This window comes from Sinocyclocheilus grahami, unplaced genomic scaffold (assembly GCF_001515645.1).
Source record: "Sinocyclocheilus grahami isolate Dianchi unplaced genomic scaffold, SAMN03320097.WGS_v1.1 scaffold1642.1, whole genome shotgun sequence".
NCBI classification, from domain to species: domain Eukaryota; kingdom Metazoa; phylum Chordata; class Actinopteri; order Cypriniformes; family Cyprinidae; genus Sinocyclocheilus; species Sinocyclocheilus grahami.
Genome location: NW_015506821.1, coordinates 153,535 through 179,013, shown reverse-complemented (window position 1 = coordinate 179,013; position 25,479 = coordinate 153,535). Strand labels below are relative to the sequence as shown.

Below are 25,479 nucleotides of genomic sequence, written 5' to 3'. Positions count from 1 at the left end.
TACTGTATCTACACTATATAATGTCACTTTATATATCTTTGTGGGTTTTTTTTAGACAATAAAACTATGAACATCAGGATTTCATGTCACTCTCTAGGACTCAAATAGTAACAAAAAATTGTATATACACTGTAAAAATTATAATCTGCAATTGTTACCTTAAAGAGCTATTTCTCCATCAATTAATCCATAATCATAACATGCAATTTTTACATTTAAGAGCTATTTCTACCTGAATTAACCCATAAAAATGAGTTTTGCTAAATTAATATATTTAGATTCATTCGGTGATGTTAAATAATTTTGTGAAGTTAAATAAAAGGTGTGTATGGGATTTGTTACCACAATATTTAGACACATGCTTGAGGCGTGGCCTCATTGTTTACCATCGCGCCCCGTCCCACCCACATAGTTAACGTCATGCACATCCAACCAATCGGCGTTGCTGTTTATACCCCAAGCTTTATAAAGTCTGTCACTGAAGGGCAAAATAACGGGCATTTGACAGCACAATACATTCTGTCAAGTTTACATGCATTATATTTTTATTCGTCCGGTGACGTATTCTACGACTTAAGTTACTTGAAGAGATTTCACTTGAAAGGTTTGTTATTAACGTTGCAGATTAATATTAAAATGCATCTGTGGGTTCTATGCGCGTCTGTTATTCTGGTGCCTTTGCTGTGTGATGCGCGGATCTCTAAGCGTTATGTGATCGGTTGTCCGGAGCGCTGCGATAAGAGTCTGTGTCCGCCCATACCGGCCGACTGTCTGGCCGGAGACATCCTGGACCAGTGCGACTGCTGCACGGTGTGCGCGGCCGGCGAGGGTGAGCCCTGCGGCGGTACAGGGAAACTGGGAGACCCGGAGTGTGGAGAGGGTCTGGACTGCGCTGTGTCGGAGGGGGTCGAACCAACGACGACCGTGAGGAGGAGAGGAAAGACCGGCGTGTGCGTGTGTAAGAGCCCTGAGGCCGTCTGCGGCAGTGATGGGCAGTCTTACAGGAACATCTGCGAACTCAAGAGAGTCAGTAACCGGGCACAGAAACTCCAGCAGCCGCCCATCATCTTCATCCAGAGAGGAGCCTGCGGGAAAGGTAAGACTGGCGCTCCAAACCTGGTGTGCTGCCTGCACTTTTAAAAAGTTCCTTTGAAATGTTTAAATGTTCTTCACACTAATAAAAAGAGTATTTTTAAGAGCTGTTCATTGAAAGGTTCTCTGGGGAAACAAAAATGGTTCCTGGGAAATGTACCCTTTATTATATTTAAGAGTATGGATGGGGGGCATAGTTTGGGGGCATTGGAGTCTCAAAACCTTTTGATATTATCTAGGGGTTGTCATGATTTCCAGACCTATAAGCTGCCTACAACATTTTGGACCATCATTATGTCAAAACATAGTGAGCCTCCTAACTCAGTTAATCTAATTCAGTACGTACCCAAGCTTGGCCTGTCAACATTGTGAACTTCACTCTTAAAAACAGCTTTATTCTTGGGTGTATTTATGGTTTTTTTTGGGGGGGGGGGGAACTCAGTTTCTCAGTTTTTTTGAGAAACTGAAGAATAAAAAGTTGTTTGAGAAACTGAAAAATATTCTTCACTTTTCTTGTAATAAGTGCACTATAAATCACAATGGATCATATTTAGTTTTATGATGCAGTCTGCTGAAAAAGCAAAGCTTCACAGTCAAAGCACACAAGAGCAATTCAGACAGAATATCAAATTCACTCCATTCAGTGCAGTCTAAAAATGTGTCTGACATACCCTAATGCTTCTATCTCTTTATCCAAACATACACTCTCTTAAAATATACTAATACATTTAAATGTATTAAACATTGATGGTTGATATTTCCTCTTCTAAATAATTTTGAAAATGGTGGAATTTTACATTCTCCTAATCAAAGAATTAAAGCGCTGGCAGAATATACTCGGGATCTGATATTGTGTGACTTAAACAGGCTCCTTCTTAAGCTTATTAGATGTTGCCAGTTCGTCTGCAGCCCCATTAACAGGATTTATGCTTGACACTGGACACGTTCTGGAATAAGGTGCAAAAACAAAACCACACACCCTTCCCTACAAGAGGAGTCAGCCGTAGTCCATCCAGATTCTCTTGGAACTGCAGGAGGAAAAGTAAGAGAGAAAAGTTTTAAGAGAGACAGTGGTCTCCTTAAATCCATCAAAGTGCAACAAAGGCATGGAGCCCATCAGGAGGTGCTCAGTGCATAAATGAAATGGAGATATTTCAATCACTGCATGTTTCAAAAAGTGCGCACAAAGCAAAAATGCAATCAGTGTCCTTAGCACAATGCCTACACAGCATTTTGAAACATTTAAAAGGTAGGCAATAACGGGATGCTACCATCTAAGACCATTTCGGTCAGTTTCTAAAGGTAACAACAAATTAAAGAAAGCTCTGATGCATTCTGAGTTTGTGAAAAGTGCCGTGGCAGTTTGAAATCAAGGAGGAAAATGGCAAATTAAATCTCTGACAGCACAATTGGACCCACCTCCCTGAGATTTTAATTGGTCATTGGTTGAAATAGTGTAGGCATCAGGCAGCAGGTTTTGTAACAGATCTTTAATGTACTTAACATTTTTGTTCTTCTGAACACACTGAACACACCTCATTCAATGTGATTAATTAGGCATTACCAGACCTTTATGCCAATGGACGTAATGATTTCCAAATCAAGCCTGGCACTGTCTGCACAAATCCACATAACCCGGCTTTCTGCGTATTCCCTTTGGCTCATTACGTTATCACCTCACTTTTGTTCCGGGCACCGTTTGACTGGCCAAAAATAGCCTTATACGGCGCGTGTGTTCGTGCACCCGAGCTCTGCTGAAAAGTTAATCTGAGATCTCCAGCCAAAACTCTGTTTGTACTCAGTCAAAGCTATTACAGCAAGACATCTCCCATCACTTGATGTAATCTACATCTGGAGTTCTTGAGGCTGGACATTATCTAAGAAACTTATTCTCTGAGGATCCAGATCTAGGTCAAATTTCACAGTCATTGAGTTGTTTTTCAACTGTATGGAGACACGTAGTATATACCATGTCAAAACATTTATTATTATTTATATTATTCTGTTGTGGAAATTACGTTTTAAATACAGTATGTTTAGTATAAAATGGCTCACTACTTTTTCTTGCTAAGACACATTTCTTGGCTAGCATTTTATGCATCCTAAGCATAATCTTGTAATATTATCAAAGATTTTCTATAATTTTGTGTAGTTTGACAAAGATATTACACAGTAGACATTTGTATACACATACTGTATACTGTACAAAATACACAGTCGTTTTGTCTTTCTTTTTTCTTTTTCATGCATTACATTCCTCGTATTTCATCTCAAGCTCTTCACTGAACTTATTGTATACTAGGTAGAAAAGTTGACTAACTTTTGAACAAACATGTACACAAAAAAACTTTAGTTTCAAAATTGTTGTTTTTGATGGAAAATGGTGCCGTGGTAATTTGTGAAAAAATATATAAAAACATTGCCAATAAACATCAAATTCTACATGATTATTTTACTCACATATACAGTAGAAAATGTTAAAATATGTTAGTTTTAACAAAAAACAACTTCTGGGACATAAAAGGGCACATAGCTGAAGAAACACCCTTATATGGTGTCAACGCCCCTGTGATGAGAGGACTAGGGGTCTTGCCCAAACACTTTCATTGTTGTACGCCCATATGATCCATGAAGGGCATATGTGTGATATCATGTTTTGAAATTCCCCAAACTGAAAAAAAGCAATTAATTTCTAACAGATGTCACCTCCCAGAAAAAAAAAAAAAAGTCATAAACGTTTTGGTGTTTTGGGTCAAGGTGCTGTTTATACCTGGGGATTTCAAACAGTGAATACATAGAGCTGTACACAGACCCTTAGGGAAGAAAATAGCACGCTACCTAACAAGGGGGGCAGGGAAGATATGCTTGCATGCAGATGTTGTGAAAGGAGGGTTATACAAGGTAAAAGATAGTGTTACATGTGCAAAGTTATAAAAGGTTTTGACTTGGATCCAAGTTTTGTAAGCACTTTCTGACTAAGGATGTATCATTTTCTAGCCAAGTTTTCCCAAAAACCCATATTTGTCTCTTTCATTTTGCTGTTTTATAAGAAATATTGGTTATTCTGGTGGGTTATGGAATAATTCTAATGAAAAACATTCTCCAGAATAACTGTTTTGTCCTATTTCAGCAATCATAGAATTCTGTGGTCAAATATTTTTGTATAACGACACTAAAAACTGGCAGTCGTCTCCGTGCAAGACATTCCTACATAGCTGTGCTAGTTTCATGTTTTCCACAGCACCTTGATCTCTCGTTTCTATTATATAATGAAGCAATTTCAGTTCAAATTTAAATTTCATGTCCATTTATTTACTTTTTTTGGTAAGTACTCTATAAAATATCCTTTTAAATTACGGTAGAAAAAAAATGGCAGCTCTGGTTGCCAGAAATTCACAGTAAAAAATACTATGACAATGTTTCTGGTATTACAGCATGCTTGCATGTTCAGTTGTTCATTAAGTGATATAATGTAATAATTAATTGTTTAATTGTTCCAAAAATCCTAAATTTAATAGTATTTTAAGCAGTCTTAATTTGTAAAAATGTGTCTTAAAAAATGGATGAACTGCTGTTTGTTAGATGAGCACTGAAAAAAGCTATAGGCTAAAACATTTGCTCACTGTGATGGTTTAAACTTTTTTCACTGTGCTAGTTAATATTAAATAAATCTTTACAATTTAATTATTTTTACCTTGATGTTAGGAATTAAATCAATTCCATATCATGTTCCTGCAAGGCCACTGGACACATATCTTTAGGAAAATAGTAACAGAGTCTGCATTAAAAAACTATATATATATATATATATATATATATACATAACTTACTAACAGTCTGACCAAATCTAATTCAGTCATAGAATTATACAATTAGAAAAGCGCCGCCATTACTGTCTACAATGCATGGAATGGTGTGCTGTGATTGGTTGAGCGAATGTATCGCATTCTGCAGAGAAGGGAGACTGGCATTTGTCGGGGTTTGGAAAGAAAGGGAGAAAACATGACAGAATAACACGGCGGATATCGCATTTTGCGTAAAATAAAAAATTGACTTTTCAATACCGACCAGATACAATACTGATTTTGGCGGAAATTAATTCTTTTTTTAAATGGCGTTTTTTATCGCGCTTTGGAACCAAACTCTTCAAATGTTCTTTAAACGTTTATTTAGATTATTAAAATGTTCTTCACACAAGAAAATTAAAGGTTCTTTTAAAAAAAAAAAACGGTTCTTTGAAAGTTTTTACGGAACCCAAAAACACCCTTTTGGAACATGAACGGGATCAGCTTGAATTTTGTTCTCGTACTCTTTCGCTGCCATCTTTATGAATCAACACTGGGCAAAATAGATATTTCCTCTTGTTCTGTCTTTTATTAGCCCTCTATCATCAATATGAATAGAATTACTTCCAAGTAAGCAAAATTGCATCCATATTGGCCCTAAAACAACATTCTTATCAGCTTATAATTTCTCAAATTTTTGGGAGAATGTTGAGAGGTTGATGTATGATTAATTGACAAGGATGTTGTTCCAGGAACATGTTTCTCATGGATAAATCATGTTGTGCGAGTTTAAGTGTCAAGCGCTTCATAAAAATGTTTTTTATGGCATATTCCACTAAGCTTTATCCTAATTATAGAATATTAACATTGTTTTAAAGTATCTGACTGGATGTTTTTTTTCACACTCGAATATAGATATTAATAGATTGAATATCTAAATTAAATATCATGATATCATTGCATAAGACACAGTTTGTGGGATGTAGAAAACAGCCAACCTCAATTATAGGCTGTTGAAATTGTGCAAAATGTAAAAAAAAATAAAAATCTGGCGAACTGTCATGTTTTCCACAAATCAGAAGAAGTTCCTCCTTGGTCTCAAATCTTGCTGGAAAATATAGTCACGTCAAGGATGTTGAGAAACCATCATTCTTTGCTGTTCCTCTGTGGAAAGTAGACTTACTGCATTATGAAAAGGTTGCTCATAAAGAATAATCTTCAAAAACCTCTTCCCTTTTCTTCTTTAGAATGATGTTCAGCAAGCGGGAAGTGGAGGTTGCCAGCGGCTCTGGTTTCGTGGTGTCTGAAGATGGCCTGATTGTAACCAATGCCCATGTGGTAGCCAACAAACACCGGGTGATGGTCGAGCTGAAGACCGGCATCACCTATGAAGCCAAAATCAAAGATGTGGATGAGAAAGCAGACATCGCTCTAATCAAGATAGACGCTCCGGTAAGCACCTGCCCATATCTGTTCAGATAGTATATCACACTCAGAACTTTTTGATATCGCATATAAAGTAAAACTCTCAATCTGTTCCAAAATCTAGTGAGATGCCTGCATAGGTAGGATTTTAGGGCATCATACCTTCGTTTGTCCAAATTCTAGGGCAGCATTAGATGCATCCTTCATGGAGAGAACAATCCCATAATAAATAGCAACAAGCTCAGTGGAAAAAATCATCCAAGATGATGGATAAGGCAAGAAAAATGGCAATTCAATAAATATTTAATACCAAAAAATATAGTTTAGAATAGTCTAAGCTATCACTAACAATTGACAGTTTTACCCAATTTTTGTGTGTGCTATGAATGTAATGCTTATTAGAGTATCACATATTTAGCTTAGCAATAAGCTAATGCCAAACTCCATTGAAATAACATGCTGTGCACTTTTTGAAGAGACTATTTACGCATTTATGATGTCTTTATGAGTTGGGTGAATTCAGGTCACTTTGGTTGGAGCAAAATGGTGATGTACCTTTTCTACCAAAAAATCACCAGTTTTAACTCTACTTCTACAAAATGATGAATTAGGAATGCACATAAGGTGTGTTTTTGCTTTTTTAGGTTTTTATGCAATTTATGAAGGTACTAAAGGCCTAAAGAAAGTTCAGAGTTTCCCAGTTCAAATTACGACTTTGTGTTGCTGTTCATGTACATTCAACTTAGGATATTTCTGACATGACTTGAATCAGAATCAGAATCAGAATCAGAATGAGTTTTTATTGCCAGGTATGTTTACACATACAAGGAATTTGTTTTCATGACAGAAGCTCCACAGTGTAACAGAATGACAGTGACAGAACAAAAACACAGATAATAAAAAATAGAAAAATAGAACAAGTATTGATCAGCGCCACAGCTCCCCCGACAACAATGTCCAGCAAAACATCCGAATAGTCGAAAACCGGTGAAATATCGGGTGGTGTGTACTTCCGAATGTCCAGCAATTCGTCTCTGGTGAAACTGATTGCAGGGATATAACTAAAGACAGGACAAACTAACAAAAACATAAAAACAACTGCAGAGCACGCCACGGAGGCAGCCATCAGCGTGCACCATATTTATGTGACATACACAGATGAGCTCAGTCACTTATGAGATTCCATTTCGCATAGAATGCTGACTTAGAAGACTTGTTTTGGAACGGAGTTTCAGTTATTCACTTTCAAGAGATAGATAACATGCCCAGTCTTGTTGAATTAGCATCTGAGATTGTTTCTAAGATGTAACATCTTCAGCGATGAATTAACGAAATTCATGACATTTTTTCTTCAGAGTAAGCATAGAAGTAGGCAGAAATATGCTCTGAGTATAATGACCCTGTTTTAAAGGAAGACACTCTTCCTGATAAAGAAAAGACAGATCCAGATAAGCCATGTTGAATTGCTCCACTAAACAAGCCTGGCTCCACACCCAGGCAGAGTCAGAAAAAACATGAAGAGACCATTTTGACTTACAGTAATTAAACCCGAAGCAAGGGATTTTATTAGAGTTGCACATATAACATTAAATTCCATTCACAGCACAAAAAACACATTACACTCAGAGTGGAAAAATGTGATTTTGCACAAAAAAGTTCAAATGTTATACAGCCGGTGGGAATCATGATCGATTCCCCTCGATATAAATCGTGTTCGGTTTTATAATGTATTATATTGATAGGTTTAACCTTGCATAGGTAAGTATTATTAAGTATAATAAATGTGTTAAATTATAATTATTTATAAAAAATATCATTATTAATTTTTTTATGAAAAGCATTTCATTTCTTTTTGTAAAACATGAACAATACCTTTATAAAAATAAGAAATAAAGTACAAAAGTTCAATCTAAACAACTGAATGACTACTATATATTTACAATGCAACGCAGTCTCAAGTACCTTAATGTTTTTATAAAGTGGTTGCTAAATAAAAAAGATTTCAGATGCAAATTTTCTTTGAACATTCATGAAGTGTCATCCTTCCACTAGAAGATATACAGTAACAGTGGCCTTTCTCAGTGCTACACAGAGATACACAGTAGCTGGTTTCATGTCATACAGTAGGTGTAAATATGTTGTGTATTTTAGTACGACTGGAATGCTGTACTGACCAATCAGCACCCAGGACCAAAACTATCAATTTCATAATGTGTAGTATATTCAGGCTTTAAGTAAAGTGTTAAAATTTTCATGGGCACATCATCTCTTCAGGTAATAGTGCAGTGGTTAAAAATAGTATATGTAGTTATATAATTCAGATTGATTGATTGATTGATTTTCTTAAAAATATACTAAAGACTGCATTGCACTAAAAAAGGCCAAGGCAGCACTGACCCAGAAAGCTTATGACCACTGGATTTACTTAACACTATGCATAGTGATACTGTTTGTTAGGGTTTGGTAACAGTTACCGGCTCTTATGCTGGCAGACAGCAGTGCCACATCTCTGTAATTCCTCCCCGGACTCTCATGCATAACTCCCCCTTCCTCTCTGGCTCAGGTTCTGCTTAGTCACTGCCGTACTGTGAATAATTTATATTGAGTAACTGTCTCATATTCTTTTCAGCTTGACTTTCATGGCAGACGTCAGTCAATTTTGGTCTCTGTCACCACTGAGAATTCCTCTTCATATTTAGAATTATATGACAGAACAGACGTGGGAAAGGTTCAAGCTGTTTAAATATGCTGCAGGGTTGTTACAGCGACCACCTTGTTTGTCTGGTTATTTTTGGACAGAAGTCATTTTCAAACTCGTTACAGATTATTTAAGATATCAAACGGCTCTCAATGTATCCCCTCCCTGGAAAACTGCCATAGTTTCTGCCACCTGTTGTTTCTCCGGGTTGCTCACTGCGCTTTTCGATCTAATCTGATTTCTTTTTTTCTTATTCCCACCAAATTAGCCAATTCCTCAAACCAGAGAGAACATTGCAGCCTCAATCAACATCATTTCACATTCCAAAAACAGCTTGACGGACTTGTTGACCTTGTTTTAGACAGCTTGTTGGATGTAATGCACTTAGACCTGTATCTTGCATTTGCATTTAAGCAGCCAACAGTATTCATTATGTTCGTTGCACTATTCATTACCGTATTCATTCAGAGTTGCATTCATAAGCACTGAGAGACTGCATAGCAGCGTCACAGAAGCAACACTACAAGTATAGTTAAGTGCTTTGCCTATTTGAATTCAGCAGAAAATAGAGTGAAAATGCACTGTAGACCAAATTATGAACTGCCACCTGTTGTTTCTCCGGGTTGCTCACTGCGCTTTTCGATCTAATCTGATTTCTTTTTTTCTTATTCCCACCAAATTAGCCAATTCCTCAAACCAGAGAGAACATTGCAGCCTCAATCAACATCATTTCACATTCCAAAAACAGCTTGACGGACTTGTTGACCTTGTTTTAGACAGCTTGTTGGATGTAATGCACTTAGACCTGTATCTTGCATTTGCATTTAAGCAGCCAACAGTATTCATTATGTTCGTTGCACTATTCATTACCGTATTCATTCAGAGTGCATTCATAAGCACTGAGAGACTGCATAGCAGCGTCACAGAAGCAACACTACAAGTATAGTTAAGTGCTTTGCCTATTTGAATTCAGCAGAAAATAGAGTGAAAATGCACTGTAGACCAAATTATGAACTCAGATTTTGTATGTTTTTGTGAAGCCACATAAAAATGGAGGGAATAACATCCATTATTTGAAAAATGCCATCTGCTGATCTCAATGCAGGTTCCACATGCAATGACAGGCTCACAAAGCATTTTCTATTCAACCGCTCTGACTAACCCACTTTCATCAGTTTGAAGTTTCATGATCAAGTTTATAATAGTAAAGGATCAGTATTCTTATTGCTTTCAGCCATTGGTAGCATTGGTAGCCATTTTTAGCTGTTGGTATCAGCCTGAGAAGGTTAATAATGGAAGCAGATAATATTGTGTACATTATCATATTTTTTTATATATATTATCGTATTATTTAAAGGTGACATATCATGAAAATCGGACTTTTCCAGGTTTTAAGTACTATAATCAGGTCCCCGGTGTTTAGGTAAGCCTTTTTCTGCAAGCGTCTGAGAAAACGAGCACGTCCTTGGTGACGTGGCAAAGGGATCTCATTATAATATTACCGCCCCTTAATCTATAAGCTTCCACTCATGGCGCCGTCATTTGATTTCACAGGCGACAATGGTGTAACCAGATCTAATGCCATGGTGAAAGTTTGAGCAAAACATGCTAACTGTTCTGTCTTTAGCTGCACGGACGAGCACAGAACACTATTTAGAGTCCCAGCCTCAGAGGTGACAAGAGAGCAGTGGAATTATTGATTTAATTACTGTATATTGCTGCTGCCACACAGATCTAAAATAAACATGCAATTTATTTCCCAGCTGTTTACCGTCACAGACATAACCGACTGTTTTTTTTTTAACTCATGTGTGTTTTTAACGTAAACTTGTGTGTGAATGAGAACTTAGTTTAGTACTCGCATGCTGTGACAGCCGCTTTCTGTCCGTGTGCTTCAGATGTGTGCTCTCAGGAAACCGTATATCAGAAGTTTAAACTAATATCGTTTAAAACGCATGATTTCAGCACGATAAACATGATAATCAGAACCAAAACAGATGTTTTTTTAGCAGGTATGAGCTGTAATGACGCAGCTCTATTCTGGAAAAGGGGGCAGGGGGGCAGCAGCAGCTCATTTGCGTTCAAAGAGACAGGCACAAAAAACAGCGTGTTTCTGCTTCCACTCAAAATAGGCATTTTCAAAATGATATAATAAATGAACGGTGGGGTATTTTGATCTGAAACTTCACAGACACATTCTGGGGACACCAGAGACTTATATTACATATTGTAAAAAGAGGCATAATATGTCTCCTTTAAGGTAAGACATTACAGACAAAAGTACTGTTTTTTCAGGCAGTAGAAAATTGAGATTTTGGCCTATTTTGCTTCCATAACTTGTCTTTTTTTCAGGCTATAGTGGAGAGAAAACATCCAAAATACACATTTAAGTGTCTAGTTCATTTTCACATTCTGTCATTCACACTTTATCTATTTTTGTCTGTAGATTTCAATTAAAATACATATAAAGACCATTTTATCAAAATCTGTTTTTTTTTCATGCACTGAGCCGGAAATCTCCACTTGAGTAGCATTTACATACACAATACTTTCCTGATTTGTTATATATTTACTATATTCTGAAGGTTTTTACAGATGCATTTGTACATATAACAGTTGATTTTATCATCATTCGCATAAACATATTTCAGAAATCTTGCAATACAAAACAAATACTGTGATTAGTCAACTGAACAAAGTATGGTGGTATCTTTTTTACCTTATTTTTATCCTATTCATTTTGTAAATTAATTGTCAATTTAAATGTATTATTATTATTATCAGTCAAAAATACTAAACATATGCCAGATTTACTAGAAAAGTACATTGAAACATAATTTATCACTGAACATTAATTATTGGCCATTGCTTGAAAGTAAATTATCAGTATAGCCACACATACTGTATAATATTTCTACATTTCTAGTTATGCTGTGGCGCAGGGCCACATAACAACTGGACAACTGGACTTTTCCACAAAGTGGGGGACTGTGATGAATGCCCAAGAATCGTGGCCCTGCTGCTGCTGCTATAACTTGCTCCAGATGCAGGATGTGTGAGACAGGCCTAACCTTGGATGAGAAAAGCACACCCTGCGGAGATGCAGAGGAAAACAGATGCCAGTAGAGCATGTTAGAGCATGTTACTCTTTGAGTTCCAATTTGTATCACGTAAATGTTATAGACAGGTCTCGACAGGCCACATCAGGGGGAGAGGGGTGAGGGGAAATATCTGGTAAGGATAACTAACAACAGAGTCATTTGCATTTAGATCTGGGTCATGATTCTTCTGAAACATTAGTGTACGTGTGTGAATGTTTAAACGCATGTGTATATCAACTGTTTATAAGATCTGGGTCACAACGCAAGCTTTGGCAGGAGGGAGTGTGTGTCAGGATGCATTTCCACTCTAGGTCTGAGAATACAGAGCTGTCTTTATTTAACAGCTGTTCTTTTGTCCACCAAACACGTTGCTCGTAGATGAAATAGATAGATCTATTAGATGGCTGTTAGTGAATTCATGCACATGCAGGAAGTTCTGGTTTACAGATTTATTTAATATCAGTGATGCATGGTTGCACACAAGAGTCACGAACGTGCAAAACATGCAACATAAATTATTAACATTAACTGAGCAAAAATATGCGATTTAATGCAGTTGCTGATATTTATATGTACAAAAAGTACATTTAGAATAACAGACTACTTGCATAAAATGCATACTGTATAAATATCAGTTGCCACTTTATATCTCCCAATTTTGCATTTATGTAATTTTCTATTTTAACTCTGAGTTTGATGTCTCACAGGGATTTTAATCATAATATCACACATAATTAGAGCATCCCTGCGATCACAATTAAAATCTTTAAATATCAATTCATTAGTTACAAAATACTGTATCAAACCAAAATGAATTCATTTCAAGCAAAATATATATATTTTTAAAGTTGCTTTGAAGTATGAACTAACTTCATACATCCAATAAAAACCACTTCCATTCCTGTTAATTAAAAGTCATTGCATTGGCGTTAATTCTGAGAAAAGATCTAAGATATATCTATTTTATTGTATTATAGCATCCCTTTTAAAGTGTGGACCAATTGTTCTGTCTGGAATTCCTCTTAAAAATAATTTGGAAAGCCCTGCAGGCAACATTCCTGTCAATAACAAGTAATTCAAGTCAATGCACTGAAAAGATGATTTGAAGATGATCTTTGCTCATTTGCAACACCAACATGCTACCTGGTACTGTTGTAACTTGCATTCTTCACAGCTCTAAACAGGCCCCATTAGTGGAAATCTGACTTTGAGGACACGTCTCATAAAATCTGGGTCAGTTTTTGAGGCTGGTATTGGTTAAGGCCCATGTAGTGCAGAAGTCTTGCTCGGACACATCTTCCTGACTCATCAGAGCAAAGAATGAGAGCCCTTCAACGTCTCACTGTTGGCATTCAATTGCTCATACAAATGAGGGTAAATATTTCTTGGGTAAACAGCAGCTGGATTGAATTCTTTTTATGTGTTTACTTTTCCAGTGGTTAATGCATACCACAAAGCTAGTCCGCAAACATTAATACTGGCTGTTTTGCACTCAAAGCTCATCGATGCCTGTTCAAAGACATACAAGGAGTCTTGGCATCCTTCGGGGTGTATAGGAGACGAAGTCTGGCAGACATGCAGTCTTCATTCATCCTTGGTTGTTTCAGCACATATTTGAAAGGGTTCGGTCTTGTCTTCCAAGAAAGCAGTCTTGCCGAGTTCTTCCATAATGGGGCAAGGCACCAAAATTGGGTCAGACTCCTTATTGCAAAGACAAATATATCCGTCATTCAGAAATTGTGTGAAAAAGTGATAAATGGATGATTTAGAGCTATGTTTTTGAAATATCACAATCTATTCACATCTACTGTATTAGAGTTATGCTTGCCTTGCCATTTAAGTTGTGAAAGTGATGCTAAAAGCTAAGAACTGGCAAAAACAGTGCCTGTCTGTCAATATATATGGAGCCCAAGTCAGAAATTTCTAAACTGTCTGTTTGACCCACTCCAGGGTTTGAAACACCAGCCCAATGGGATCTGATTTACGGTTGCTGAGAAACAGGAAGAGCCAGTCAAAGATTCCTGCACTTTCTGGCAGAACATGGGAGTTTTAAATGGCTCAGCTGAGATTGATTTGCTCTAGATGGATGTTTTGTTCTCAATAAACATATAATGTGTCCTTTGACTCAACATCCTTTTCAAAACAATTGAATTATTTACAAAAGAGTTGTCTCATCTAATATGTGTTAATGGATGTAGTTTGGATCAGGAGAGGATATTGCATAGTTGGTTTTAGCCATTTTTAACCAATTTAACCATTGAGGCCATGCTAAAGTGCCATTTTTGTCAAATCACACTAAGACAGGGAGAATGCATTACGATTACAATATGGATGGTTTTCCCATCATCTTTATGGGTGGGCTGAGAGAACTTATTCAACATTGAAAACAAGTAGGCTTACATCCCCAGGATGTTTAAGGCAAATAGCTTTAAGGACCCCATGAATTCAAATGTTTAATGGAAATTTAGTATGGAATTGAACTGGCGTAGAACACATTTGCTACTGCTAAGAGGTTGTGTTAAGGTTAATATTGTAAGTTTCACAGAACATAGGTTACTACTCATGACTGGGTTTGATGATATATGCTGTTAATTTGATATTGGGCTCTTCGGGTCAGTATGTTAAATATATTAAATAATATTGGTGTAATTAGATATAATTATTTGCAGTTTTCACAGGAGATTAGGAAAGTGTTTATTCTTTAACAGAACCACAAACCTTGCAATTGGGTAGCTCAACAACAAGGTATTCCTTTTGTAGATTTACCCTTATATAATGTCCTGAGTCATTTTGAACCTCAACACATTTTTAGCTCTCGGAAATACAGCATTAGGTGGAACTAAATAATTAATACATAATTATGTGGAACCATAATTAATATTACAATTGTGATCAATTAGACCCACAAATGTCATGGTAAAAGGCAGTTGCACAGACCCAAAATAAGAATTTAAAAAAAGTATTTTGTGGGGCTGTCAATCGATTAAAATTTTAATCTAATTAATCACACCCTTTTTCTGTGATTAATCGCGATTAATCTCACACTTCATGAAATTAAGCATAGACCATTTATCTTGTTTCAAATGTTTATTTTGTCATCATTTGCTATATCCAGCAAAGTAAACCAAAAGATTGAAGGTCTGCAAGCTTTTTTCAAGATAGATTTAGATGACTTTCCAGAAAAGGACACTTAGAAACTCCAAAAGGACACCAAAGAACCAAATGATATAAGGAGCCCATATAAGCACATATGGGAAAAAAAACTGAATTGTATAGTATGTGTACAGTGCAACAGCAAATAGCTTTTTTTACATTTTAGAGAAGTCAACTTGCGATACCGAACAGGACCACATGGAGATGGCAAATAAAAACTAAACCAACCGCCTGCTGACTGCATATATCTACTACAGTACATGGATCCATTCAGAATAACTAAACACAGCAACATAAACATGACAAATCAAAACATTATCGTGAATGTGTGTGGAAACAACATGAATGTATGGAAATGTCTTTGCCTGTGCATAAATACAATGTGCGATCAGTGCGTCAAGAGCACTCATACACACATTATTATAACGGACTCACGCGTGCTTACTGTACGACTCCTGTACGCCACCGCAATCGTCTTTACCTTGATTGAAGTCTTCATCCATCAAAACTTTACTAGCGAGACTGGTTATCCAGTCGAGAAAACGCAGTTTGCGTCTCATCTGGCCATACAGCGGTGGGATGTGTTGACAATCCGTTCAGTCTGTACGTCACACAGCGTGTGTGACGTGTGAGGGCTTGCGCTCTTCAGAGACGATCACAGAATATAACAGTGCTCGTGTTTAAAAGCGAAACACTGGAATGAATAATCCACTGAAAACGCAATGCGAGTCTCTGTTCTCTCTGCAATCTCTGATGTAATCAGCCTGGTTTCTTTTATATTAGCGCTGTTTTAGATGGATTGTTTGAATGCATTCGCTTACTGGATCATTGGACTGAAAACTTTCCCGGAGTTTAGCAGCTTAAAATGATCTGATCGCAAACAAAGAAGCAAAATTGGGTTAAAGGGTTAAGGCCCGTTCACACCAAGGACGATAACTATAAAGATAATGATAAAGACATAGTTATAAAAATCGTTCTCAATATTAAAGAATAGCAGAGTCCACACCACAACTATAAAGATAAAGACAAAGAGAAACGATATAGTTGGAATCACTTTCTAAATGATTTTTTTCCAGCTGATGAACGATAAAAAATTGCGAGCCAATCAGAATCCATCCTGCTGTAACGAGCTCGAGAATTTAAAGCGGCAGAGGCTCGTGCGCTTAGAATAAACAGACGATATCGTTCGCTGGTATGGACACTAATATCGTTATCTTTATAGTTATCGTTCTTGGTGTGAACGGGGCTTTAGAATAGAAATTGTGCTTCAGTAATTTTGCGTTAATTGTGTTAAATTATTTTTACGCGTTAAGGATTGTAAAATTAATTGCATACGTTAACGCGTTAACGTTGACAGCCCTAGTATTTTGATATGTCAGTTTCACAGCTACCTTCTGTATCTACATTTATATATTTGGCAGATGCTTTTATTCAAAGAAACTTTTTCAGTTTAAGGGTTAGGGTTTCACTTTGTTTCAAATTTTCACTTTGATATTTGGCGATTTGTATTAATTAAGTCATGTTTGACAATCGTATCCAGAATTTTAACATAGTGCAAGGGTTAAAAGAAAGCTGTCTTGAATTTAGGTACGCAGCAATTCCCAATAACCCCTTCCTTGATAAATGGAACATCTTGAGTCTGCTGAGCACACTGAGTCATGGGCTAAAGTTTCAGCTTTGATGCTCAAAACATCAGTTCAGATTGGACCTACATTGAGGCAGATTTGTCAGAAATCAGGCCAGTCGTTTTGCCCTATGTGAAACAGTCTTGTAAAATCTGACTCATCAGTTGGGATAATTCATCTCAGTGGATCTGGCAGGGGTTGTTCATTTTCTTTTCTCAGAGCACTTTCTAAATTCACTTCAATGATCCACTTGTAAAGAGATTAGAGGGAATTAATGAAATAGTCATCAAATCCGCTTCCACTCTTACAGACGGCACAAGCTGATTAAATCACCCTGTAGGATGATCAGTGAACATTATGTTTTGGTTAGCTGATTGATGGGAAATGAAACTAAAAGAATGTAGGAAACATCTAGACTGAAGAATAGAGGGTATGAGACAGCAGTACATGCTTGCCAAACACCTCAAATTGAATATTTGTATTTCAAACAATATATTAGTTATTATTAACTATTTAGAGTTGTAGGCCTATATATATATATATATATATATATATATATATATATATATATATATATATATATATATATACATAAAATAAAAAAACAATCAATAAAATACAATAATTGTGAATAAATACATAAATAACCTATACTAATAAAATTCTATATAGATATTCAATATAAAATATAATTAATAAAATACAATACATTTAAAAAGTAAATAAACAATAATAAATTGGATGTCTCAAGCAGAATTGTAGCTATTATGTGATTTAAAGAAAAAAAAATATTTTTATTGTTTATTCAAACAATATATTAGTCTATAATATATTAGTTTATTCAAACAATATATTAGTCGAGTTTCTAGAGTTCGATGCTTGTATAAAATTCTATATAAATATTAAATGTAAAATATAATGAATAAAATATATGAATACAATATAATGCATGTAAATAATAATAATAATACTATTAAATTGTACACATCAAGCAGAATTGTAGCTATTATTAAGGGAGGGTTAGGTTAAGAACCCTAACCCTAAAAGAAAAAAGTCTTTAGTTTTTAGAATAGAACATTTTTATTGTTTATTCAAACATTATATTATTGTCAAACTATTTAGAGTTGTAGGCCTATACTATATACAACTCTTTATAAATATAAAAATAAGGAATAAAATACAATAAACGTAAAACAATAAATGATACAGTAATATTTACATAATATGATTTAATATTATATATATATTTAAATTGATTTAAATAATAAAAAATAGACATGATTCTACTCCTCAATGAAACATTCCAAATCTCTGAATTTCACTAGGAGCCCTTGACCGTCATTTGCTGTCCCTCATCTGCTCATGTTTGCACATGACCACTTGATCATCTTTCACCAGTTTGTGCAGTTCAGCTCTTCATCTGGTACAATCAGAACTAAATGTCATTGTCCTATACTTTTTGAGGACCACTCAGCAAAGGGGAAAGTGTCAGATTTTAAGCTGATGGAGAAATTCAAGTCCTGACTGTTTAAGAGCAATGTAGCTATTATTAAGGGAGGGTTAGGTTAAGAACCCTAACCCTAAAAGAAAAAAGTCTTTAGTTTTTAGAATAGAACATTTTTATTGTTTATTCAAACATTATATTATTGTCAAACTATTTAGAGTTGTAGGCCTATACTATATACAACTCTTTATAAATATAAAAATAAGGAATAAAATACAATAAACGTAAAACAATAAATGATACAGTAATATTTACATAATATGATTTAATATTATATATATATTTAAATTGATTTAAATAATAAAAAATAGACATGATTCTACTCCTCAATGAAACATTCCAAATCTCTGAATTTCACTAGGAGCCCTTGACCGTCCTAATGATGAGAAAAATCCTCATCATTAAAGACCCCATCAAATGATTTGATGAATGTCGTTTTCTTTCCTTCACTGACCTATTTCCTATTGAAACAGGAAGTTAGAAGTATGAGCGTTGTTACAAGACTATTACGGTGGTAAGTGGTATTTAAATTTAGGAGGAGGGCACAATTTCACTATTATGTCTTTCTGTTTTGCACTGGTGCAATAAAGTGAAGATCAATGGAGTCAAATTATATCTTTCTAAGACAATTCAAACGGTTGCAGTGCCAGAGAAACTAGAGAAGGGATGGCCAGTACATTTAACATATACAGGTGCATCTCAATAAATTAGAATGTCGTGGAAAAGTTCATTTATTTCAGTAATTCAACTCAAATTGTGAAACTCGTGTATTAAATAAATTCAGTGCACACAGACTGAAGTAGTTTAAGTCTTTGTTTCTTTTAATTGTGATGATTTTGGCTCACATTTAACAAAAACCCACCAATTCACTATCTCAACAAATTAGAGTACTTCATAAGACCAATAAAAAAAAACATTTTTAGTGAATTGTTGGCCTTCTGGAAAGTATGTTCATTTACTGTACATGTACTCAATACTTGGTAGGGGCTCCTTTTGCATGAATTACTGCATCAGTGCGGCGTGGCATGGAGGTGATCAATTTGTGGCACTGCTGAGGTGTAAGTCACTGCACCCGTTTACCAAGAAATTTTGGAGCACTTCATGCTTCCTTCTGCTGACAATCTTTATGGAGATGCTGATTTAATTTTCTAGCAGGACTTGGCATCTGCCCACACTGCCAAAAGCACCAAAAGTTGGTTAAATGACCATGGTGTTGGTGTGCTTGATTGGCCAGCAAACTGGCCTGACCTGAACCCCATAGAGAATCTCAAGAGGTAAAGAGGAAGATGAGAGACACCAGACCCAACAATGCAGATTACTTGAAGGCCGCTATCAAAGCAACTTGGGCTTCCATTACACCTGAGCAGTGCCACAGGCTGATCGCCTCCATGCCACGCCGCACTGATGCAGTAATTCATGCAAAAGGAGTCCCTACCAAGTATTGAGTACATGTACAGTAAATGAACATACTTTCCAGAAGGCCAACAATTCACAAAAAATGTTTTTTTATTGGTCTTATGAAGTATTCTAATTTGTTGAGATAGTGAATTGGTGGGTTTTTGTTAAATGTGAGCCAAAATCATCATAATTAAAAGAACCAAAGACTTAAACTACTTCAGTCTGCGTGCATTGAATTTATTTAATACACGAGTTTCACAATTTGAGTTCAATTACTGAAATAAATGAACTTTTCCGCGACATTCTAATTTATTGAGATGCACCTCTATTATTTTACACACAAAAAAGCACATGTAATTTGAAGACTAAATTTAGCAAAGCCAAATTTAGTGCTGGCTTTAAGAGCATGATTGTAAGCTGTCAGATGCAGTCGGAGGTTGTGGGAGTGAGTGAAGGAGTAGAACAGTAGCGTGTTATCTTTAGCTAAGCATTGTGCATCTGTAAACAAGGCTGTCTGGAATTTCTCCCATACTCCCTCCACTACGCTTTCAAAAATATGGGCTTGTTTCTATTATCTGTCCTCCTGTACCCTCTGTTAGGGTTTCAGTTAACCCTTAAGGGACTTTTTTTTGTAAATGATGGATTACAACTGCTGCACACTTAATAAGTTAAATTTTTATTTGATTTGTTAATTTAAATGTAATACTATTTTTTTTAATCTTTTTACTTATCCTTCATACTTCCCGAATTTTGTCAGCCAAACTCCTTATGCTAAATTCCCACTACAGGATTTTAAGTACGATTTAAGCCTGATTTGCAAGTTAACGAGCTCGCTGACAGGTCGGGCTGTGATCAGGGGAAAATCAACATGTGATCGGCGCTCGGCAATCTTTATGTGCGAACTACTCAACGACGCATCAAAGAGGCTCGCTGATGCGTCGCCAACAGCAAACAAATATCTAGCATGCTAAATATATGGACCGGTCGGCCGACTCGACATCATGTGGTGTCAGGTGTCGTGATGAGCTATAGCCAATGAGAGAGCAAGGCGTGGGTTGAGGTCACCGGAAGAAAAACAACAGCAGCAACATGGCTTAAAGAAAAGTTTGGACACAATAAATTTAGCAAAATTTTTCATTGAGCAAACAGCTTGCTGTGCTAATTTCTTCCCGACATCCATTTTCAAATAAACAACTCCTGTTTCATATGTTGTTTCGCGTCATTCCCGTTCCAATTCTCGCGTGTGTTTTCATGACAAAATGTGGTTTGTAAAGTCGTTGGGTGACAGAGTTGTTGTCAGCTCGTGTAGTGTGTGACCCCCGGTTGCGGATCATTTACATAGAGTCACGTAGTGTGAACACCACAACGACTTAAAGACAGACAATCAAGTCATGTAGTCTGAACAGCACAGCGATCTGTCGACGTTTAAAGTCGTGTAGTGTGAACTCAGCCTTAGATGTGTAATATTTACCTGAAGTACCCCAGAGATTTTATTAATGCAATATAAAGTTGATATTTAAATAATTTAACAACACATTTGCATGTTCATGGTTCTCTGATTTGTCTCTTTAAAGGATAGTTCACCTAAAAATGAAAATATTCATCATTTACTCACCCTCATGTTGTTCAAAACCTGTTTCAGAAATATATATTTAAAAAAAACATTTTAACCAAACAGCGGCTGGTAGCCATTGACTTGCATAGTATTTTTTCATATATATACAGTGGGTAAGGAAAGTATTCAGACCCCCTTAAATGTTTCACTCTTTGTTATATTGCAGCCATTTGCCAAAATCATTTAAGTTAATTTTTTTCCTCATTAATGTACACACAGCACCCCATATTGACAGAAAAACACAGAATTGTTGACATTTTTGCAGATTTATTAAAAAAGAAAAACTGAAATATCACATGGTCCTAAGTATTCAGACCCTTTGCTCAGTATTTAGTCTGTGTATATATATATATATATATATATATATATATATATATATATATATATATATATATATATATCAGGGCTGCGCACAGGGGGGTGTCCCGGTGCTAGAGCCTCTGCCCTTATTGGCTGAGGTGCCCCTCTTATTTAGGAATATCAACCTGGTCGCAGTAAGTCAATATTTATTCTGATTAGTTTCATGTGACTGATCAAGTTATTATATGTAGCTAGTATGAATAACAAAATGTGTTCCCTGAGTGTCTGCAATAATAATGCAAAAACTGACACTTCAAATCAACCTTTAAATGTCAACTTTTACAAAAAGTTTAGTCTTTAATAGTCTATAAATACTGTATAAACATAATCTAATACAAGTAAGTAATTATGCTTGAAAACAATGTTCCCAGCAACTAGGGAATACACAGCCCTGTTTATATATTTAAATATAGGGCTATACAGCCATGTAGCGGTTACACTATGGTGCATAATTTAGAGGAAATATTTAGTAAGCATTTAGTACCAAAAAATCTCCTTAAAATACAAAATGTTAAAGACAAAAATTATTGAATTAATATACTAATATATATATATATACATACATACATATATACAGCTGAGCAATAACTGCCCCACCCCCAGTGATTTCGTCCACTGCCCCTCAAAATGTCTGTGCACGGTAGTGTTGCCAGATTGGGCGGGTTCCTGTTGTCCACCTGATCTGGCAACACTGGTGCACGGCCCTGATATATATATATATATATGCTTGACATTTCTGCCTGCCGCACCTCCTCCAGTGCACCTTTTGGGTCAGCTGCAGGGTCATCAGCTGGTGCCACCGTTCATGGACGTTTCGCCCCCTATCCAGTACGTCTCCCGGTGGGGGGGCAGTGGCTTATTGGGACGTCTCCCCGCCACCCCCTGCCGCTGCCCTCACTGGGGTACCGAGCCCCAATTCCTGTCCCTCCTCCTTAGCCACAACCAGTAGCTTGCCTTCTCTGCCTCCTCCGCCAGCTCCTTGATGGCTCTCCTCAGGCTTACCCCAGTTGTCTCAGCAGCTCGAAGGAGCTGGATTGCGGACTTTCCATGGTGTGGTACCATGGTGTTTGATTTGATTGCTTTATCGTGTGTTCACCTCATTATCCTGTGTATATTAGTTCCTCTGTTTGTATCCAAACTTCTTCGGTATCGTCAGTGCAACGTGGTTGTTCTTTGCCTGCCTGCCTGCCTTTTTGAGTTTGTGCAGTTAATCTATACTATTAGAAGTTATTGTGAATCATCATCTTCATCATCGTGCCTTGGATTTCCTCATTGTGTGACTATAGTATAATATAATATAATATAATATAAGTTTTAACTCCAATGATATAAAAATTAAGACAGAAATATACTACTGGTGTTCTGTAAAATTAAATTAAAAAATCTATATATTTGATAATTATAATAATTGTTTTATCTTACTCTACAAGATAAAATACTGAAAATACAATTTCAGTTTTATTTTGAATAATTATGCAGCCTCTTTTTTTATTTTAATTTGCATTTGATTTTGTTAATTAATAGCTTTTCATCAAACCCCCTGCAGTTCCCAGTTCCCCAAACCTGTTTATTATACCGTTATAAAGTAGCTAGCACCTCCTGTCTTAATCAGCTGAACGATTTGTGCTATCATTCATGTCTGAATCATGGTGTGGGACGACTTATATGAAAAAGATTTAGTACTTTAGGTTAGAGCTTTGTTCAAAACACTAAGCCAAAGTATAAGCAATAGTAATAGTGATGGTTGACTTAGCACACAGATAACATGTTTGCCAAATGTCATTCCATCCTTTCCATCAAATCTTCTCTTCCTATAATAAGAATACCATCATTTCTATTCCAGCATCTGGAATTATCCTTAGGCTACAAGCTGACAGCTGTACATACCAGTGCATATGCAGATACAGACTACTATATGATGAGACTTTAAAAGGACATCCCTTAAAAAATCATATTTTAGTACAGGCAAAAATTTATTATTTATTTTTTCAGATTACACATTGAAATGTTTCGTGAGTTTCAACAGATACGTTTCCATCCAAGCCCAGCTTGATGATATGAGCAGCCTCTTCTCTATATTGCACTTTTTTTTCTTCATTTCCTCCCTCTTTTCCTGTTGCCAGAAGGGGAATGGTGTTGAAATCTCTGAAAAGACTGAAAAGGGAGGATCTAATCTGACTCAGAATGGTGTCAACCATACAGCTGGGGCCACCGCAGGCATTAGTTGCACTTTGATTTTTTCCCCAAACAACCATAAGTTCACATGCAGTCTGGTACATAACCAGGATTTATCATTCCAAATAATTCCACACGTAAAACGAATGAGCTATACTTCATTTACTTGATCAGATGCACTTATTTGATTAATTCTATTATTCATTAAAAAATAACCTCATATTGCACTGCCTTTGCACAGAACCAGAAGGTCAGTTTGGCTGGTTTGTTTCAGAAGAAGTCATGTATTATAATATAACAGCTGTTATAATATAACAACATAACAGCTGAATAAACAGAGCTATGAGAGTTTATCATAGCTGTGTCTGAAACCTAAAAAATGTAGTGGGGATAGAAGGCATCAAAACATCTGAATTAAATGTTTGTGTATCAGGACGTTTACACTTGGCAGGTTTGGTTGGATTAAAATGAACTTTGGTGCAATTGTTCTGTTAATGCGGTTCATTTGAATAAGTGTGAACAATGCCAACAAAAGTTCCAAATGGACTTTGGTGCGGTTCAACTGTAATATGAACACAACTAATGTGTTAGGGGTCGCCCAGCCCGCAGCCCTACAGATATCTGTCAGCGAGGCGCCACGAGCCAGCTCCCAGGAGGATGCAACACCTCTAGTTGAGTGAGCTCGCAACCTGAGTGGGCAGGGCACACCCTGTGCCTGATAAGCCAGGGTGATGGCATCCACTATCCAGTGGGCCATCCTCTGCTTTGAGACGGCATTCCCCTTCTGCCGGCCTCCGTGACAGACAAAGAGCTGATTTGAGGTCCTGAAGCTTTGTGTCCGGTCTACGTAGCACCTTAAGGCTCGGACGGGACAGAGCAAAGCCAGGGCTGGGTCTGCCTCCTCCGAAGGCAGCGCTTGGAGGTTCACCACCTGCTCCCTGAAGGGAGTAGCGGGAACCTTGGGCACGTAGCCGGGCCGGGACCTCAGGGTTACCTGGGAATCAGCCGGCCTGAACTCTAGGCACGAATTGTTGACCGAAAATGCGTGCAGGTCCCCTACCCTCTTGATGGAGGCCAATGCTAGCAGGAGCAAAGTCTTCATTGAAAGAAACTTTAGCTCAACTGCCTGCAAAGGCTCAAATGGGCCCTGCTGTAGTGCTGTGAGCACTAGAGTCAGGTCCCAAGAAGGGATAGAGGGCGGCCGTGGAGGATTTAACCTTCTCGCCCCCTTAAGGAACCTGACGACCAGGTCATGCTTCCCCAGCGACCTCCCTTGTATGGGGTCATGGTTAGCAGCAATTGCAGCGACATACACTTTAAGGGTGGAGGGAGACAGCCTTCGCTCCAGCCCTTGCTGCAAAAAGGACAGCACAGCTCATCGGGCATCTCCGGGGGTCTTCTCGGCGAGAAGAACACCACTCAACGAACAGGCTCCACTTCAAAGCGTAGGCGTGTCTCGTAGACGGTGCCCTTGCTGAAGTGATGGTGTCAACTACCTCTTGGGGTAGGCCACTTAGAACCTCCGCGTCCCGTCCAGGGACCAGACAT

The 25,479-nt window shown here is 37.0% G+C and overlaps 1 protein-coding gene across 1 annotated transcript in view; it reads left to right on the top strand.

Moving 5' to 3' along the window:
* The first annotated feature begins 499 nt into the window (after positions 1-499).
* LOC107571737 (serine protease HTRA1B-like) overlaps positions 500-25,479 on the top strand; it is a 31,545-nt gene continuing 6,565 nt past the window's right edge. The window contains exons 1-3 of the mRNA XM_016258097.1: positions 500-1,096; positions 1,432-1,495; positions 6,125-6,329. Of these exons, the coding sequence (XP_016113583.1) occupies positions 637-1,096; positions 1,432-1,495; positions 6,125-6,329 (729 nt within the window). The 5' untranslated portion in view covers positions 500-636. The remainder of the gene's footprint in view (positions 1,097-1,431; positions 1,496-6,124; positions 6,330-25,479) is intronic.